This window comes from Diadema setosum, chromosome 8, assembly GCF_964275005.1.
Source record: "Diadema setosum chromosome 8, eeDiaSeto1, whole genome shotgun sequence".
Classification (NCBI taxonomy): Eukaryota; Metazoa; Echinodermata; class Echinoidea; order Diadematoida; family Diadematidae; genus Diadema; species Diadema setosum.
In genome coordinates, this window is record NC_092692.1 from 10342190 (window position 1) to 10359560 (window position 17371).

Below are 17371 nucleotides of genomic sequence, written 5' to 3' on the forward strand. Positions count from 1 at the left end.
CCTTCTTGTTTTTAAATAATTTATTCCTTTGTCAGAGTATCTCACTTAGGACAGAGGGGAGATTTGCTGCGACCACTCAAAAGACAGACCAGTGAAGTGGGCGGTTCTGCGTCCATGCCTTCTGGCACACCGGCCAAAGGCTTGCTCAAAGATCTGCTATCGTGTCCTTAAAATCGAACGTTGGCTAATCGGCGGTACGTGGGTAGGCTGGAGAAGCATCATGGTGTAGAGAAGGGCCCTCTCGTGGCAATGCAGTAACTCTGAAGTGACGGAACTTGGCTGCATCAACTCCCTGTACCGCCTTTTGTCTTGATTTGTTTGTTTGATGTGTGTGTTTGTGTGTGTATTGAGTGTCTTCTTTCTTCAAATTCTGATTAACTTTATGGCATGTACTTAGTCACAGATCCCTGGACCAGAGACTCCAACTCTCCTGTTTTCGACGGGAGATCTCCCGCCGAAAACCCACTTTTGCAAAATCTCCCGTTCTCCCGTTTGAGATCTAATTTCTCCCGCCCTGGCTCTTTGTCTCCCGTTGGAAGGGAATTCTTACTTATTTCTATCGTATGTTGAAAAAATAAGCCTTAGATAGCACAAGAGAGCATCTAGAACCCTAGGAACTTTGCGCTTCGCACACATCAAGTTGGAGTCTCCCGTTTGCTAGGGGTTTCAGGCAGGAGAATCTCCAGATCAGGTGCTTTGGGTTGGAGTCTCTGCTGGACAAGTTTTCCCTTCCCCTTTCCATCCTGACTTCAAATGTTGTGAGTTTAAGATGAGACAATGACATAGAGAGGACGACAGCAAAGTTTCCCTGAAGCCTAATCTCCACAGGCCCCCAGGCCCCATGTCTTCTAGGGCATTGATCTATTTATTCTAAATGTTTGTGATGACATGGCGAATAGTCAAGGCACACCATTTCTTGTTAAAATGGCCGTAATCCTCTTTTGCTTTAAGGATGTTCCATTCAAAATAAAAGAAGACATCCAAACAAGCAAATCTTACTCATATCTTTACACCCTGTTACTGGAACAACTATGGAGGGATTTACGTCCTGAAAATGAAAAGATAACTATCAAGAATGAAAAGAGAGAGTCTTAAATGAGGCAACTGTTTCGACATAAACTGCTGGGAGGGGGGATGCTCGTATTGCCTGGAAATTTGCTGCCTTCTCTTTAGACCATTGACTCTGTTCAGAGTTAGCACAGAGTGTGGATGTACGTTTGTCTGTGTGTGTAACCCAAATTTCCTGTTCCTCATGTTGCTTAGTAGTGACGCTTGCCAATTGTCCGTTGTGTGTTGGGGTTTGCTCGTCGTATGATGAATGCATCCAGGTCCGGTCACGTGGCTGAACAGTTTACAGTAGCTTCAGCACCTTCCCAATGGCAATTGTTCTCCCTGCATGCACACACACAGAAAACAAGAGGTACAAGTTCTCTAAATTAATTGCTGCACTCGGGGGGAAAAAAATCAAAATTATTCCTTTTGCACCGGAAAGTTTCTTGCAGTAGGAACATCTACTTATGCAGAGTGAGTTTTTTTTTGGTTTGTTTGTTTGTTTGTTTGTTTTCTCAGTGGGAGAGGGTGGACACGGCGTTGGGTGATTGAGTTGATACATTATGATATTGATGATGATGAACAGCATTTATATAGTGCAATTTGTCTTACGATATGAACCAGGCAAAGTGACAAACATTTCCTGAACTTGCAATGGTTACTCAGGAATAATGTCTAGAGTGATTTGCTACCATTTGATATGGATAACATACACTGTAGGATTGAGGTATGATGAGATTTTGCTTTTACCAGACATGAAAATTATTCTTGTAGTGATTTTTGCACAGAATGTTTACACTCAGAAAAAATTCCGATATGCAAACTGGACATCCTGCTAAGAGTTGCCTTACTGATGTCACAATTGCTCTTAATAACAGTCCCATCTGAACTTTCACTCAGCTTATTCTCTATTTTTCTTTCTAAGGTAAGGCCTGTCCTATTGGCTCCCATGTGGGTGTCATTCATTTACCTTCATCTCGCAGCGTAAAGCGTCCCATTTGGGAGAATTCCTTGAACGTCTCCATACACACCACGCCGGTCGTCTCCAGCCGCGCGATGGCCACCTGGTCCTGTTTGATGAAGCGAGGGCGCTGTTTGCCTCTCTTCCCCGTCCTCTTGTCAACCATTGCTATGAGTTTCTGAAAATTGGATCGACAAAAGAATGGACTTCATACAGAGTGGACTTTAGCAATGTGAAGGAGAAGTCACTCGTTACATCAACTGGCACGTTGGGTGAGGCCATTCAAACTAAGGTATGCGGCTACTCAGCCACAACTGTGTGCATATAAATTTGAGTCTACAACTAATTCAGATTTGAGTCTACAAATTCATTTCATATTATTCAGTAATTACACCTTACATTTTCACAAAATTTGTGCAAGTACGATCTTTGCATTCCTATCGTATGATTGTAAACATCTACTGAGTTTGATAATCATCCATATCTTGGTTGATCACATCTTAGCACTGAGACTGTAAACATCTATGCATATAATTATCCACATCTTTGTTCGTCACATGTTAGGGATAAACAAAAATCTTTCTAACCTGCCACAACCCGTTTCAACCTGTCCTTGAAAACATACCAACAAACATAGCAAACAAACAAACATACAAGGAACACTTACAGTAATCTGGACCTCCTCCACTGCATTGTGGATGTGAAGTACGGCACCATAACCTGGGCAGATGATGGACTTATGTTCTACTATCGCAATCTGTGTGAGAGGACAAAAATTTGACGCTTAACATTGCATGCACATTAATGTAATAGAGGAAGCTGCTAATATGACATTACAACTTGAGTCACCATGCAAGAATCTGACAGATGTCAATTATCAACATTCCAACTTTTATCATGGCCAATTCCAACAGTTTGATGTCAAGCTACATGTACATCTAGCTTCAGTGAACATACCACTATTTCTATGTGCCTAGTTTGTATACCTCGCAAATGAGTGCTATACAAACCTGGAATAATTCATAACATGGTATCCGAAACTTTTTCAGCTTGTTCAAAGCCAATTTAATCTTTTTACTTAATTCTGCACTCATCATACACAGCTACAATAGCTCTACTTGCCCTTATTGTGGGTCAGTGCCATATTGGAAGTGCACCAAAAAATGCTGGCATGAATGGATGGGGAAGAAAAGTATGCTTTCCCACATATGATGTACCGGTAAAAATTTATTGACTTCTACTTATGCATCTGAATGAGATAAGGTTTTACAATGGCTTGTTCATTGCAGGAGGTCAAATTTCATCAACAAAATATGAAAACATTAAAAAAACTGCACATGCAATATCTAGCTGCCAGCTTTCATTGTGTGGAAATAGAGTCAAAGTTATGTGCTACACCGTCAAGTTTGAGGTGGCACTTAAATAAATTGCAGGTGGATTTTAATGAAATTTCTGCTGAAGACAAAGGAGTCTTCTAGGATGAGGAGGGAACCACTCACCTGGGCATCAAATATTTTGGAGGTATGGCAGACATCAGTGGGTTCACACAGCACAAATCCCTGCGAAACATCCTGTGCAATTTGATCAGAAACAAATAAAACAAACATCATTCAACAATTCATATCAAGGCTTCAAAACTACAAGTTCTGTGGAATTTGATCAGAAACAAAGGAACAAATGTCATTCACCAATCGATATCAAAACTACAAATTAGTGCAAGACACACATCGAATGATATTCATATGTAAAGAATGAACAACAGCAGTTCCCCTGCGCTAAAGCAGCACCAGTTTGTACAGACGATGACCAAGAGCTGCCATAAACCATTCCTTATGTGATCCTGGGATATGAGGTTCCTGTGGCGTCAGTTGATACACAGGAACCTGGTATACCGGTTCCCAAAATATAGATAATATAGATAAGAGTGCAGGTATTGGTGGCCTAAATTCATGTTTATTTGTGTTATGCTGCCCAGAAGAATGGCTTTGATAGAAAGATTAGAATTTCTTCTATCAATATCTGTTCTCATTCTGTATGAAAACTGTATGTATCACAGTATTGGCTTATTTACCTTTTTTCAGTGTAGTGTGCACTTGTTTTGCAGTAAAACTCATATGAAAATGTAGCAATCAAGATATAGCTCAGCAGAGTTTGACTTTAGCTGACCCCATTCAGGTGCCTCTTTTGTGTGAAACAAAGAGTTTGTGGGCAGCCATTAGCGCACAATCTATTCATACCTCACGCCCAATTAATAATTTCACTGTTCAATGGCACATGTACAATGAAGTTGACCATGGAAAGGGGATACAAGCAATGCTTGACTGCTTCCGCACAGGTGGATTACCAACCTGTCCGCTTTCTGTCGACCTGCAAAAAGAATCTCATTTTGGGGGCATTGAAGGCTCTCGGAGAATTGTGGGAGGAATGGGTTAACAGTGGATGTGGCATGTAACTCACGTCTTCTTCAACCCCTCGGACCTTGATCTTCACATTCTCGCCAGTCCCTGCAAAGTATGTCTCCTCCTCGTCGGAGATGATTTGGAGGATTTCAACGCTAGTCTGGAGGGAAGCAAAGCAGTGATAGCGGATGGTGGGAATGTTGATTGTATTCTCACTCTGGTTTTGTACAGAGCATTTCCAAATTATCGTGTGGACATTATAACAGCGATCTACTGCAGGAAGGACAGTAACAGAATCATTTGTTAAGAAAATAAGTAGCTAATTTCAGTATCATCCTCCTTGTCATTACCATTTACTACCATTTATTGTCAGCAGCAAAAGTACTTGCAGTTGTTGGGCTGATTACAATCAAAATGAAGATACCATTCATTGATGGCTACAAAATAAATAGTGTTAGTAATATTGAAACATCTAAAATGCAAACATGTAGTTTCAGCTTCTACCAACCTTTGACATGCTTAGTTTCTAGCCATCTGCTGCAGACAGCAAGAATCTGTGAGAATAATTACTTGGTTTAAGAAGGTCGATGACAGTCGACAAAAGCTTGCCTACTATTAGGACTTAAAGGTTGATAGAAGAAGCTTCTTGTTATGACTACCCTTAACCAACAAAAGTTTCTTGCGTCAAAAAACAAAAAAAAAATCTGCATATTGATGGTAATGTTATTTCTTACCTTATTGGGCATCAGTGTGTAGGACGACCCCTTCCTGATGCTTCCTGATTCAATTTTGCCCAGCAAGATGGTTCCCATGTCCTTCATTGCGTATACAGAGAACACATAAAGTGCTTTGGGTTTGTTTGGCATGCTTTAAACATTCATGCATGGTGCTGAAAACACCGTAATCACAGCATTCTTTCTTCAGTTGTCACTTCGTAATTTTCTTCCATTTTGTGCACTAGCATGTCAGTCCTACACACAAAACACTTTTTCTTTTTTGCTACAACAAATACCATTTATTGTAAAAGTGGATATTTTTGCAGGAGTAATTTTTCGCCCTCGGCAAAGTAAGATAATCTGTGTGTTTTCAATTCTGTGTAATCAAGACATTACATAGTGGTACGTATAGCAAGAAAAAATACTCACATGCTTGTATTTTCGAACTAGCTTCTGGTTGCACGAAATGCGCGAAAATTTCCACTTTTACAGTATACCATGAATTTACGTTCAAGGGATGGTTTCCCATGTTGCGCTATACAATCATAGCGTTAACATTAACCATGCTTGGTGTTGTCTTCGATTGAATGGCTCTTCTACAGACATTCAATTGCATGTGCTTCTTGCAATCCTACTATCACAGCCAGATACATATTTGAGTGGGATTGAGTCAGTGTTGCTATTTCAGGAAATCTTTGCTTAACTTCAACAAAATCAATGGAGAACATACATATATGTAGCTCTCTAATTTAAAGTGAGTTAGCAGATTTATTCACTACCTGTAACCCAGTCAATGGACACCAACAATTAGAAACGACAACCCTACTATAGATGACATTATGATTATTCACTCCTTTGGACACTTTCGGTAGATTTTTATCCAAAAATTCAAGAAAATTTCGATATGACTTTGATGACATTTGTTGCCATCTACCAAATAAAGTAAATTTGGGTTTAACTTCATCTGCATAACAACTGAAACACTAAATTTCCCTCTTTTTGACTGTCTATCATATTTTCACTAAGGTAAGAATTTCTGCTGGTAACATCATAAAATCCAGGACACTGCTTATGCTAATACTACAAAACAAATAGCTTCTGATCAATATTGATGACTAATGTCCAAAATGGGATAAATCTGGAATGCCTAGAAAAATAATATCTTTACATTTCTTTTGTTATGCAATTGAGATAAAACTAAATTCATAATGCATCTTAGCATGACAATGTAAGGTATCAAACCGATGCATCAGTGACAACACAAATCTATAATTTTATAAGAAATTGGCATATCTAAAAAAATAAAAACTATGGGTATGAATAATTTTGCAATAATCTGTAAGTTGTGCTAGGTTTTTGGCTCAACCCACCTTGTATCTGTCGGTGATAGGCAACCGGAGGGGCCCATCGAAACTCCTCGCGGGCAGAGGCGGGAGGTCGTCGATGTACTTGATGAACGGCGGCCCCTTGTACCAAGGACACTTGTCGCTGGCCGAGACCTTGAGGTTGGCCCCCGTGATCCCGGACACAGGAATGAAGTGAATGTCTTTCTTGGGGTTGAAGCCCACTTTGCGGAGAAAGGGAAGCAGCTTCTCTCGGCACTCATCGTACCTGTGCAAAGATTGACACATGAAATATGATATACAATATGTCAAAAAACAACAACAATTACAATCGGATTTCCGCATTGCTAATTTTCAATATGATTTAAGTGCCTGAATGCTATTTAGGGTCTAAAAATACAACATCTTAATTATATTTTGCGGAAGACCCCATAAATTTGGTTTAGTGGGCACAGAGAAATGTGGATCATGGTAAAGCATGTCATGGGTCTGTTTCTTCCAAGTTTAGCACTTGAATGCTCTTGGAATTGCATATAAATGTGTTATTCCTGACATGCACTTCAAAGATCCTCATTTCTCTTTGACCACGGAAGCAAATTGGATGAGGTTTTCTGTAAGTTGTGGGTAACAAGTTACAGTTTTATGCCCTGAAATTGTACTTGGACTGATTCACTATTTTTTTAAGTTATCATTACGGACGGTCCCATTGTAATTTCTTGGGGGGGGGGGGATATGGTAGATATAAAGAAAGAGAGAGAGATAGATTGCATAGAGACATAAAAAATAAAGGTAGGTAGATGTTTACACAGATATAAAGATAGATAAATACATGTACACATGGATGAACATATAGATAGATGGATAGATAGATAGATACAATTGTAGATAGTGAAATAAGATTAGATGACAGACAGGGAGACAGTGCTTAAATTACTAGAAGGTGAGAAAAGACACTGCTGATGACGTTTGACACCATATTTCAAAACAATATATGAAGAGAGCAAATACATTTTTTGTTCGTGTGAATTACGTTGACACACAAGAAACCTCATAAAATATTTTGCAATTGTAGAGAAAAATGAAATGTCTCAAAGCTGAATGGAGTAATCTGGTATGTTTTGTTCATGTGAATTATGATGATACACAAGAAACCTCACAAGATATTTTGTAATTGTAGAGAACAATGAAATACATACAGATCCAAATAAAGTACAGTACCTTGCAAGTGACCACTCTACTGTTGGATCGTCCATTTTGTTGATGAGAATGACTAAGTGCTTGACCCCCGCTGTCTTGGCCAACATGGCGTGCTCCCTGGTCTGGCCTCCCCTCTCGAAGCCCGTTTCAAATTCACCTTTGCGGGCAGATATTACCTGAAATAAATGGGATCCAAGTAAGAAGGGTCTACAAATATGCATTTTTAACTCATTTTTGGATTGATGGTAATATATGGTGGGGGGGGGGGGGTGGGCTCCCTCCCACAGAAACTGTATACCTGGTGCTGATACCTGGTGCTGATGGAGACGGAGATTTGAGAACAATGCAATGAACCGTTATTTTGAAAGCCTGGTTTTGAAGTCACCAACTATCAATTTTACAATTCTCTAACAACACACAATGATTGCACTCTCCAAAAATCAAAGCTTTTGTATCCAATTTGTCCCACTCCACACCCAAAAGTCTACTATTGAAATAGGAAAAAAACCTGGCTTCCTGATAGGCAGAGTGCAAAGGAATTCAGGTTTTGAAGTTTAAATCAAGTCCACAAATGGAGGAGATGGGTTTTTACAATTACTATTTCATTATTTACAATGACAAACACGAAATCCTTGTACCAGAGTCAAGTATGTTAATCTATCTTCAGTAAAGTCTCCAAGTGACTCGCATCTAGAGTTGGCTTATTTCAAGAATAATGCTGATTAACAGGGTGGCATTGCATGTCATGGACAAAATGCATAATCAAATGTACGCCTGTGTGATAAGAAATTCAGCAGACATTATAATCAGCCAAGCAGAGAAGGAAACCACAGAGCTTAAAGGCCAAACTGTGACCACAATTGACAGTGATCACACAAACAAAATGATTGTTCAACCACAGCATATCTCAATCCCCTCTCTGACAAGCTTTTCCCTCACTATCAAACACAACAGAAGTTCAAAGCACTCGGTGCAAGATTTCATTCAAGCGATCCAAATCACTGCACACACAATACAAAAAAAAAAAAAAATACAAAAAACAATGGACACTAGAAAAGAACATGTCCAAGACTTGAACACAGGTTTTACTAGCTACTAGCGAGAGGTCCACTAGTACTTCTTTCTAATATGAGCTGTTGTAAAATGGCTAACATACAGCACAACTTTGTCAAAGCAGATCCATCATTCTCTATCCCCCGAGCCCCGACGAAATAATAAACAAATATATGAAAATATTGCTAGCTTGTCCCATCCAGGTACAAGCATGTACAAGGCAAAAGTGTATGAATCTGGACCTTTAAAAAAAAAAAAAGGCATCACAGCAATAATGTATTGATCTGGGAGAGGGCATGGTATACAAATCAACCTAAAACAAAGCAATCCAAATAAAAAGTACCCCCACCTCTCTTTCTGATCACTTTGTTTTGATATCTCAGCCATTTCAAAACCAATTTTCATCAAATAGATTTTGAATTCCTCTGAGAATTAAATGCTCTTTCAAATTTCATTAGAAGTTTTTCATTATTTCACACACACATATAAGTTGGAAACCTGAAGCCCAATTCTCAACTGAAACCATACCATCTCTTTAAGTGGATAGAGATTCTCTGCACCAGCACTCACCAGTACAGCTAGATCAGCCTGTGCAGCACCCCCTATCATGTTGGGTACGAAGCTCCGATGGCCCGGGGCATCCAGGATTGTGAAGTGCTTTTTCTCTGTCTCGAAGTAGGCCCGCCCCACCTCCACCGTCTTGCCCTTGTCTCTCTCCTCTTGGTTGGTATCCAGTGCCCAAGATAGGTACCTGGTGGAGAGGATCAATGCAGTCCCTTCAAGTTAGTGTCCTCAAGCCAATTGCTTTTATGCAACCTTAAATCATTTTATGGCTACTTTTTCAAATACTGTGCATGATGAAGAGTTTACTGGATAAATATTAAATTGAAAAGTGATTTCTATGTCCTTCTTAAAGGGGATGGCTAGTAACTGATCAGTGGGAATCAGTGGGAATGCTGGGGGATGATTGTTCCAATCCTTGTGGGATTCATTAAGAGTACATTAGATATCTATTGTTGTGTGAAAATTATTTGCTTCAGAATGGTCTCATATTCAAGTAATGTGCAGTTCAATGTTTCCACGTTAGCACGCCTGTTCAGTGACGGGGCGATCGATCAAGACTGAGTTTGCTGTTAAAAATCACTATATCAATCAAGGGTGCTCCAATGGAAAGTTAACAACCATTTTTGTAAACTCATCACATAATCTGGAATCAAGCATACCTGCCAACCCTGAGACTTAATAAATCTGAACAAACAGAGAAAAATTATTTAAAAATCTGAACTTTCATAAATTTCATATACTTTACTATTAACAGATATTTCCAAAAATCAGAACACACTGAAAGTAATGCATTTTCTTTCAGTGCAAAATCTGAATGTTCAGATTAAAACTGAACAGTTGGCAGGTATGAATCAAGTGTACTGGAAACGAGGCCTCATCCACAATGTACACACAGTGTTGTTCATAATGTTATTGATCACTTCTAAAACAGCGGAGAAAAGAACAAACGTAACCTAACACCACGATTGATTCTGAGTCGCTCAAAGTGACCATGCACTTTACAAAACCTTTTTTTTTTTGCTATGTATCGCCTTGAAAACAATTACTACTATTCGTCTATATTGGCATTATATCCAGTGTGTCTCCTACAGGACTGTAGGTCCAGAACAGAACACTTCATGCATACATGTATCTCCACGATGGAGGCCTCACAAGTAAAGATATAAAATGAATAAGTACAAGAATTCTAAATCAATATCGCAAAAACTCACCAACTCTCTCTGTTTTTCTCCTTGGCCTCCCGTTCATACTTCTCCAGGGTTCGTTTGTCCACACCTCCAGTTAAAAACCTGTTACCATGGAGATGATGGAAAGGGAATACTATGTTGCACTTCATTTCTCACACATAGCTTATTAGATGCAACCAAGGGGTCCGTTTCATAAAAACACCACATAGAAGTCTTTACATAAATCTCAGAATGGCCAAAGTGGCTCATATGTAGCTACGAGTGACTTTCAAAAAAGAAGTAAAATCAATTTCATGAAGTCTCTCATAAGTGTGTCTTATGTGCGAAGAGATCTCTCATAAGACTTTCATAACACGGACCCCAGGAACATATATTTTGTCAACAAGGCATTTCTCCCTCATTCTGTATCTCCTTATTTGTGCATATCGCCTTCTCATTCAGCACTTTGTGCCTGGAGAATGCTGACAGTTGCTAGCCACATGAGGTAAACCACGACATCACCCTACCATTTTTTTGGTGTGTGCTCGTCTGCACATTGGGATAATTAACCCACACTGACATGATGTTATATGTCTGTTTACAAATGGGGACGAAAATATTTTACACTGACAAATGTCAGGAATGTGAAACAGAAAATTACAAACTGAAATTGTCAGTCAAGTATAGACATTTTGGAAACAGACACTGACAAAACACTGATCGTACTGTTGCTTGCGGTTGACTCTTGAAATCCTGTACAAATCCTTCATCTATGTCAAGTCAATTCTGTTTTTTCACAATAACACACAATGTACTACAAATTACTCACATTATATGACCTCCAATAGTGGACTTTCCAGCATCTGAAAAATAGAAGAGAGAACAAGTTTCAAAGCTCCCATGTAGTGCTATCATATAAAGCAAACAGAATCAAAATTGGCTCATAAATGACAGAGAAGTAGCAAATTGAAGATTTTGATCACACACGGACGCACACACGGACACACGGACGGACACACGGACGGACACACGGACGGACGGACGGACACACGGACACACACACGTACGGAGCCCGTTTCATAGTCCCCTGCTCGAACTCGTTCGGCGGGGACAAAAATATCACATCAGGAATCTTTACTTTCTTTTCAATAATGCATATTTCTTGTCACAATAAAATACTACTACTACTACTACTACCACTACACTTGTACCTCTGCCAGCACCATTTCAACTATGATCACAAATTACTATAAACACTTCTACCATTACTAACACTGCTTCTACTGCTACCACTTTAACTAACACTGCCATGACCACGAATCTGCTACTGCTGATAGAGCTACTACTGACACTACTACAATAGCAGTGATATAATGTACAAAGTATATCATCATTTCCTGCACTTTTTCTTTTCTGAGATGATAAGGATGCCACATTCCACTGCTCAGATCAAACAATGAAACGTGTTGCTTTTACTTTCTCACACAGCATAAGATTCAACAGTGTTGCACTTACCAATGCACATGGCAAGAAGGCACCACGACCATGTCAGCATAAAGATTAGCTCTCAAAATGAAGGATTTGTTCAAAGAGAAGACTCACCTACGTGTCCAATGAACACGACATTTACATGTTCCTTTTTGTCCTTGGGTTCCTCTTCCTTGACTGGTAGCTTAGAAGGTTTCATAGCTACATTTGCCTTCATTGGTCCATTATCTACACAATCACAGAAAAGGAGAGAGAGAAAAAGGTGAAAGTAAAGAGAAGGGGGAGCACACACACACACACACAGGATGAGAGAAAATAACAGACAAGTCAAGAAAGGAGAAAAATAGAGACATGTCGAATAGTATCTGAATTCATTCTGCACAAATAGGGGGAGGGGGATGCTAAATAACATGATGATTATGTTTTCCTTTTCTTTTCAACTTACTGAAAGTAAAAAAGAAAAAAAAAATGTCCATGCAAGCAGGCATGTGGATTTATTGCAACCTATATTCTTACAACAAAAAGAAACAAATACACCAAAAAAAAAAAAAAAAACAGGAGAGAGAAAAAAACAACAACTAGGTATGTAGTTCAGGAATGAACCAATTGCCCAACATAATCACATGAACCACAATACCATGCTCAAGTGAAAATGACTAAGAGACCAACACATCTACGAACTGCTGGCAGCCAATAGGCAACTTCACACAGACCCAATGAACAGTCACACATCTGGTCACCAGACCTACACTTCTGCAGGTCTACCCAGAATATTATCAAAAGAAGGGTCCCCTATCAGTAAAAGGTTCCCTCATACTCTCTAATTTTGCAAGCGACACATAGACTATGTGAATAGGGGCATTCAGTATTGGAAGTTTTGTGGTTTGCATACAAACAATAAAATCTGCAGCTGCCTGGAGGGAAGTTCTTCAATTCATTGCGGTACCCTCACTAAAAATCAAATTATACCCTTATCTTGCAAAGTGACAAGGGATTGACTCATCTCATTACTATTCATGAGATCTGACAGCATCTTAAATGCAAAAACAGCCTTCAGATAACTAGTATCCAGAGGCAGAAAGAAGCATGCCTTGGAGTGGATGACAGGTTATGGGTGTAGTTTTCATCTGCCCAAATGGAGCAAAATACATTTCTGAAATGTTCTACATTTTGGCTAGAGAGTTGACCCAAATGGAAAGGGGTTCACAGGGAATCTACACAGAAGGAGATCTAAAGCTGAAAATCATGTGAACAACAATCAAATGCCCCCACTGGAACTACTGGTGAGTTCATTTTTGTGTAGGTTGCACCTCATGGGCAGGTCAGATTCATGGTCTCATAAATGATATCTACATTTCATTTGTTAGTTTGATTAATCATAGTGACAAAATTAAGGTTCTGATGAATTAATTGAATATAAAACTCACAGAAGTCTCAAGTCCTTTCATGACAATACTAGAGTTTTATTTGCCAAGTTCACTGCAGAATTCTCTCTTATCATGATTGGAGCTCCAAGATACTTGTATCCTTCAGCAAATCAGCAAATATTTCTTTTTCTTATATGACTAATAGAGATAATCGCTTTTAGGTACAGCAATCCTGTTTCAGACACTGTTCAAATAAAAGCTCTATCCCATCTCATTAAGTATTTCTTAAATCTTTAATGTATACTAACAACTGGGTAATATTTTTATTACTGGGTAGCTGTCACCATTGTGGTTGTTAGTATGGTAACTGCAATTTTGAAAACTTAATCACATTTTTAAATTGACACTGTGTAAATGAATGGCTTGTCCCATCTCATGAAGTATTTTTTCAAATAATTGTAATTTCTGCTGTATGCTAGAAGCTGGGTAATATTTTGATAAATGGATACTAGCTGTTATGATTTCAATTAATACTATGGTAACCACAATTTAAAAAAAAATGAAGTAGAAACCTCTATGCAATTGATCTTTCCTGCTAGGCTAATTTCAGTGAAATGCACTAGTTGAGTCAGAAGTGTGAGTTTTGTTTTGTTTTTTTCATTCAAAAACCAGCAATTAAAAAAAAAAACTGCATCATTCTTATTTTCACGCTACAACTGTACTTCAGCAGAGCATAAAATCAACAAAAATCTCCACGAAGTGATAATATCTGTACACAGTAGCTTGCATCAATTTTATGCCCCATGAATCGACTTCGGTGTGAAGGCTGTGGGTTTGTACCTGGGCCCTCCGAGGGTTCCGGTGAGGAGTCTGGGGCGGACGGTTCCTCCTGCATAGCTTCCCCCTCCTCTTCCTCTCCTTCTGCATCTTCCATCTCATCTTCATTGGCATTGGCTGCCTCTAGTGGTGTAGCTGCAATGGGATGGGGAATTGAAAGAAAAAAGAGGGGGGGTAGGGGCACAAAATTTAGTTAATGGGCACAAAATTTACTTACTCTGCACACTCATTGCCAATTCATTCATTGGTGAAGAAACTTGCACATCTGTATAAAATGGAAGTGGTATGTGTCAAGACTGGGGAAAGGCTTGAACCTTCCAATCAATCCAGATGGCAAAACAATGATGATGATGATGATGATGATTATGCAAATAAAAATAAAAATAGAAATAATAATAATAATAATAATAATAATAATAATAATAATAATAATAATAATAATAATAATAATAATAATAATAATAATAATAATAATAATATTGATGATAATAATAACAAGAAGAAAAAAAAAAAAAAAAGAAGAAGAGGAGGAGGAGGAGGAGGAAGAAAGAGAAACAATAAGCCAAAACAGAAAGTGAGTGATTGCACAACTGAATGAGATATGAATTATGTGTACTTTGCAACATCATCATAGTGAGTGGGTGTAAAATGTATGTACAGTATGTGAGTCGACGTTTACTACAGATTTTGATGACTGGCCAAGTAACAATGCAGCTGTGACTCTTCAGCACAACTGTGAAAGTATTCCTAATCTCTAGATTATTGAAGTAAATGTTTCATTATAGTTTGGACCATACATGTTAATCAACACCATTAGGTTTTGTTTTACCTTGTTTCCATTAAATTATGACAAGTGATCCGACTCAGAAAACCATGTTACACAGGGCAAAATGAATTGAATTGCATGAATTTGTTATTGTTGTTGCTGTTGTTGGGTTGTGCTTTGTGACTGACTCAAGAGGAAGCTATGAATCTGTTTACATTATCAATCTAAAACAACAATACAGAAACTCACTGATAGCCAGAAATGTAGAGGTCATGTATGTAAAATGAATTATTTCCAGGCTTTCTTCATCCACATTCTCTAATAGTGGAATTGGAGAGAAAGCATATTTTTCTCTTTTCATTTGTTTATACAGCAGTTAGTTGCTATATATTCGTCAAGCCATTCACTTTCCATTTTAGATTTATCTTTTATCTAATCATCCTCAATGTTAAACAAAAATAATGTACCTGAACAAGACAGTTATTTCTATAGTCAAAGCAAAACATGCAGTTCTAAGTAAATGAATGACTGAATGAATAAACACAAATACAATGAACCAAATAAATGAACTGATGTGGATAGAGCAAATTTTGGACTAGTTCCAAAAAGCTGTGGTAATTTCAGAGTCAGTGAGGCCATCACAATAAAGCATCCCGTACAGGATGCACATGTGTGGTATACATGTACGTACTAGTACTCTGCATGTAGTGTAAGAGAGAACTGACATGGTTTTAAAAGTTCATTTTTTCATAATCAGAAGCACTGAAATGTTCATTGAGTACACTACATATTTGTTTTTATGACTCCCTATTTGTATTACTATCAAAGCAACATTCATTCATGTCATATTTCTGGGAGTAAAAGTCTCTTTTGCTTAGTTTGGCAAACAGATTCATTAGGTATGCACATACATGTAGAGAATTCAAGGAGACATTGCCATTGTTTCTCCACTTTATCAAGGTGTTACAAACTCTCTCAAAAATAAAACAAAATTAAAAAAAAAAACTACAAAGAAATATAAAATTTTACATACTCTAAGAACTCGGCGACAAAACCTAAAAGGTATTGAGCCATTGTGCACTTATCAGTGTCATAACATAACGTCATCAGAAAAAACAAATTAACATGGTGAGTTTGGAAGAATGTTTTTTTTTTTTTTTTTTTAAATACATCCATATTAATTATCCTGAAATTATAATACCGGTAGGCCTATTGGTTGAATTTGGCAAAGATTTCTCACAAACCCTTTTATTTGCACTTAATGTTACTGTAGATTCTGAATGATAAAAGAATAATTTGTAGAAATTCTTCAAACAGGCCTGAAATAATTTTTCTTTTGTTAGTTGAAATACAGTGCACTCAGGCCATGGGCCATCAACAAATAAATAAATAAATAAATAAATAAATGTAAAAAACATAACAAGGACAATAACCAATATTCAATAATAATCAACGTTTCCTAGACAATAATAGTAAGGGCCTAGCGGTCTAGACATTAAGTGAACAATAGAAATAGTCGTACAACATACAACATAATACATGTACATGGACCATACACACGCACACACACACAAACACAGTCTCAGACACAAAAAAAAAAAAAAAAATCTAGAGTACTGCTTCATCATGTTCATATTTCACATAGACCTAGCCATTTCTAAATCCATTCGACCATTGTCATTGATATTGTTATGTTGCCAAGTCTGCACTGAATCATTAGAGAACTTGATTACATACAATGGACTATATTTTACCCCATCGGTACTCCTGCTACACAAAAACATTAGTGCAACAATTAAGCAATACCATTACCATTCACTGGTTCTGCAAAAGCCTGTGTTTTGGTAGCATATGACGGAACAAATGCTGGTGCATTCACATTGGGAATGAATGGTTTGGCCTCCACGTTCAACGTAGAAAACTGACTGGATAGTTCAGTAGTGGGATAGTGATCACCGGGCCCGGGGTCTTCTTGATCTTCCCAGTTGTCCAGACCAGACGATTCACATTGCTCTGTCTCCATTTTGGCGACTAATTCGCGATATCGAGAGATTTACGCTCCCCACAGCGCCACGAGTCTGCAATGTATCCACACAAGAGAGCCTATTTCGTTTCAATGATGAAGTCACGCAGTCTGCATGTCCGTCTACACACAGCATGAGCAGCATGCATGCATTGCATAGCATTATTGGATCCACACTTCATTCGCCGTGCGTGCACTGTAGAAGTAGCATGTGCAGTTTTATCTTTCTTTGACGTCATTTGGCGACAATGAGGGCGTTTGTCGTATTGCGCAATTCGTGTGTGACATTGTGCATGTCGCACTCGTCCTGCAGTCAAAATTGTTTATAAACTATACGTTTCTTTTCCTAAACAATGAACAAGTAAATGCAAAGAGAACAAAGGAACAAAGTAAGAAACAATGCTATGAAGTTAGAATGTGTACCTCAGATTTCATAGAAGT

At 38.3% G+C, this 17371-nt stretch overlaps 1 protein-coding gene across 1 annotated transcript; it reads right to left on the reverse strand.

The window, feature by feature from the left end:
• Nucleotides 1–719: 719 nt before the first annotated feature.
• Nucleotides 720–17048, reverse strand: LOC140232303 (eukaryotic peptide chain release factor GTP-binding subunit ERF3A-like). Its single transcript, XM_072312431.1, has 14 exons — nt 16720–17048; nt 14145–14276; nt 12052–12165; nt 11279–11312; nt 10495–10572; nt 9290–9470; nt 7688–7842; nt 6497–6737; nt 5145–5225; nt 4469–4570; nt 3511–3582; nt 2679–2768; nt 2021–2189; nt 720–1392 (listed from the first exon to the last, which is right to left on the reverse strand). The coding sequence occupies exons 1-14, from the start codon at nt 16928–16930 to the stop codon at nt 1352–1354; spliced, it is 1701 nt and encodes a 566-aa protein (XP_072168532.1). The 5' UTR covers nt 16931–17048; the 3' UTR covers nt 720–1351.
• Between the last annotated feature and the right edge of the window lie 323 nt (nt 17049–17371).